The 2,078-nt window shown below is 50.3% G+C and overlaps 1 protein-coding gene across 1 annotated transcript; it reads right to left on the reverse strand.

The window, feature by feature from the left end:
* Window positions 1–289: 289 nt before the first annotated feature.
* LOC123177404 (uncharacterized) lies at window positions 290–1,926 on the reverse strand. Its single transcript, XM_044591171.1, has 2 exons — window positions 890–1,926; window positions 290–459 (listed from the first exon to the last, which is right to left on the reverse strand). The coding sequence occupies exons 1-2, from the start codon at window positions 1,244–1,246 to the stop codon at window positions 355–357; spliced, it is 462 nt and encodes a 153-aa protein (XP_044447106.1). The 5' UTR covers window positions 1,247–1,926; the 3' UTR covers window positions 290–354.
* Between the last annotated feature and the right edge of the window lie 152 nt (window positions 1,927–2,078).

Below are 2,078 nucleotides of genomic sequence, written 5' to 3' on the forward strand. Positions count from 1 at the left end.
TTTTTTTTGCCACGACTTCAACAAATCTGATTTCATGGTGAAATATTGCAAGCTCTTAGAACATTTTTCAAAGTTTCCTACCAAAAAATTATATTTTCTTGAACTTCTTTTCAATATATTTTTTATTTACTGCTCACGCCGAGCTCATTTGAGCTCGGGTGTAGAAGAGGAATTTCACATTTGATGTTATTTCTAAATCTTGCGAGTTACAAAGTTACCATCCTAAAACCATCAGCAAGCTCTGGACCTGAATCACTTGAAGTTAAGTGTTATAATCTCCCAGAAGAAAATATGCATAAAACAAAAAAGATAGCTCTATTAAATAATAATTACATACGCACTTGGTGTTCAGAGCTATAAGCCTCCTTTGTGTCTGAAACCCTCGACAACCTTCAGTGCGATAGGATTTGGGTTCTTTTGAAAATCACTTGGGAAGTTGAGGTTCAGTCTCAATACAACCTGCAACACAAATCACTTGGGGAGTTGAGGTTCAGTCTCAACACAACCTGCAGCACAAATTTAAACCCTAAATTCAGAAGCACTATTCCTCCAATTTTTATTTTTATTTTGGCTTTCTATGTCATGAAATTATAGTACACAGATGAATTAGCATAACAATGAGAATAATCAGCATGGATTTCACATCTCTGACTAATCTGTAAAACAACTGAGCACATAATATACAACACAAAGAGATGAAAGGAACGCCATATCATCAGTTCTCTGCACTCCAATGAAAAGATAACACAAAAGTACTGAAAAAGCATAGCAGAAACGCTGCAATGCAAACGGAGGTGAGGTGCTGATGTGCTGACGAGAACTAATAACAGGAATCAAGAACAGAGGGTTCCGCTGTTACCCCGACCATGGTGTGCGTTAGTTGGTTCACCTCTAAGAGTGCATGCAGTCGTTTGTTGTTGACGGCTGAAGCATCACTGGACGGCGGGGAACCGAGATGAGAAACAATAGGAGAAGGTGGCCGCACGACCTGAGAGTGCGTCCTCCTGCTTCGCGTTGGCGAAGCCTCCACCAAGTCCACCTCCTCGCCCAGGAGATGAGGATGACCCCGTGGTCCTTTCCCCTCTCTCGTGGCTCTGTTTTCCCCTCTGCCTCGCTCGATCTCAAGCTTCTCCGAGAGCACCAGTGCACGCCTCACGCCATTAGCGTACCCACCGCCAGCATCTCGGTGCACCGACGTGTCCACGAGCTCCGCCACGACTCGCCCGCCCTCTCCGAGGAAGATCATGAGCCGGGACAACCCAAGACGACCGAATTGACCGCGTCTTCAACCTCGGACCCGCCGGCCGCCATGGTTGATTTCATCACCTTTCGAGCACCTCCGACCCCGCTGACCTGCTCTTCCACATCCCCGTGAGCTGCTCTTCCTCTACCTCATCCCTACGGCTTGCCCCCGCCCTCTAGATAGCCTCCCCGCTTTAGTCGGAGCTCGCCGCGGCCATCCTGCATAGCCGCCGTAGCAGTCAACGCGTTCAAGCAGGTAGGCGTGGTCCTAGTATACCCAAGAACCAAACGCGCTAGCTAGGTCGCTCGCTTTGCCTCCAACTGCTTCATCGTGGCTATTGCAACCGATGCCTCGAACAGCTTCGCCGTGGCCGTTGCAACCGAGCTCCGCCACCGTTGCCGCTGCAGGCCATCCTAGCACCTACTGCCCTGACTGTTCGATGCGTGCCTCGCTCCCATCAGGGCCCCTACTGCTGCCGTGCGCAACGAAGAGGAACGGAGAGTGGAGGCGCCGACAGCAGCCGTGGAGGGCGCTGGGCGCCTACAGGGCGGCCAGGAGGCCAGAAGCGGAGGAGAGGCCGATAGGGCCAGAGGTTGAGGGGAGAGCCTGTCGGAGGGGAGAGGAGGGACTGAAGGGAGACCGGGAGAGTGGAGACGGGGGCAGCCGCCGGCGCGATGACGAGAGACCAGGTGTTGAAAGGAGCGCGGACAGAGTTTCTTACAAATACGGGCGTTAATTTGTATAACCGAATTGTTTTTTCAGAATACCACTTAAAGAGGGATTGCGGGTTCAATTATAAAAAATAGAAGGGCTTTTCTGCAAAAACACGGTGACG

This window comes from Triticum aestivum, unplaced genomic scaffold (assembly GCF_018294505.1).
Source record: "Triticum aestivum cultivar Chinese Spring unplaced genomic scaffold, IWGSC CS RefSeq v2.1 scaffold302498, whole genome shotgun sequence".
Lineage (NCBI taxonomy): Eukaryota > Viridiplantae > Streptophyta > Magnoliopsida > Poales > Poaceae > Triticum > Triticum aestivum.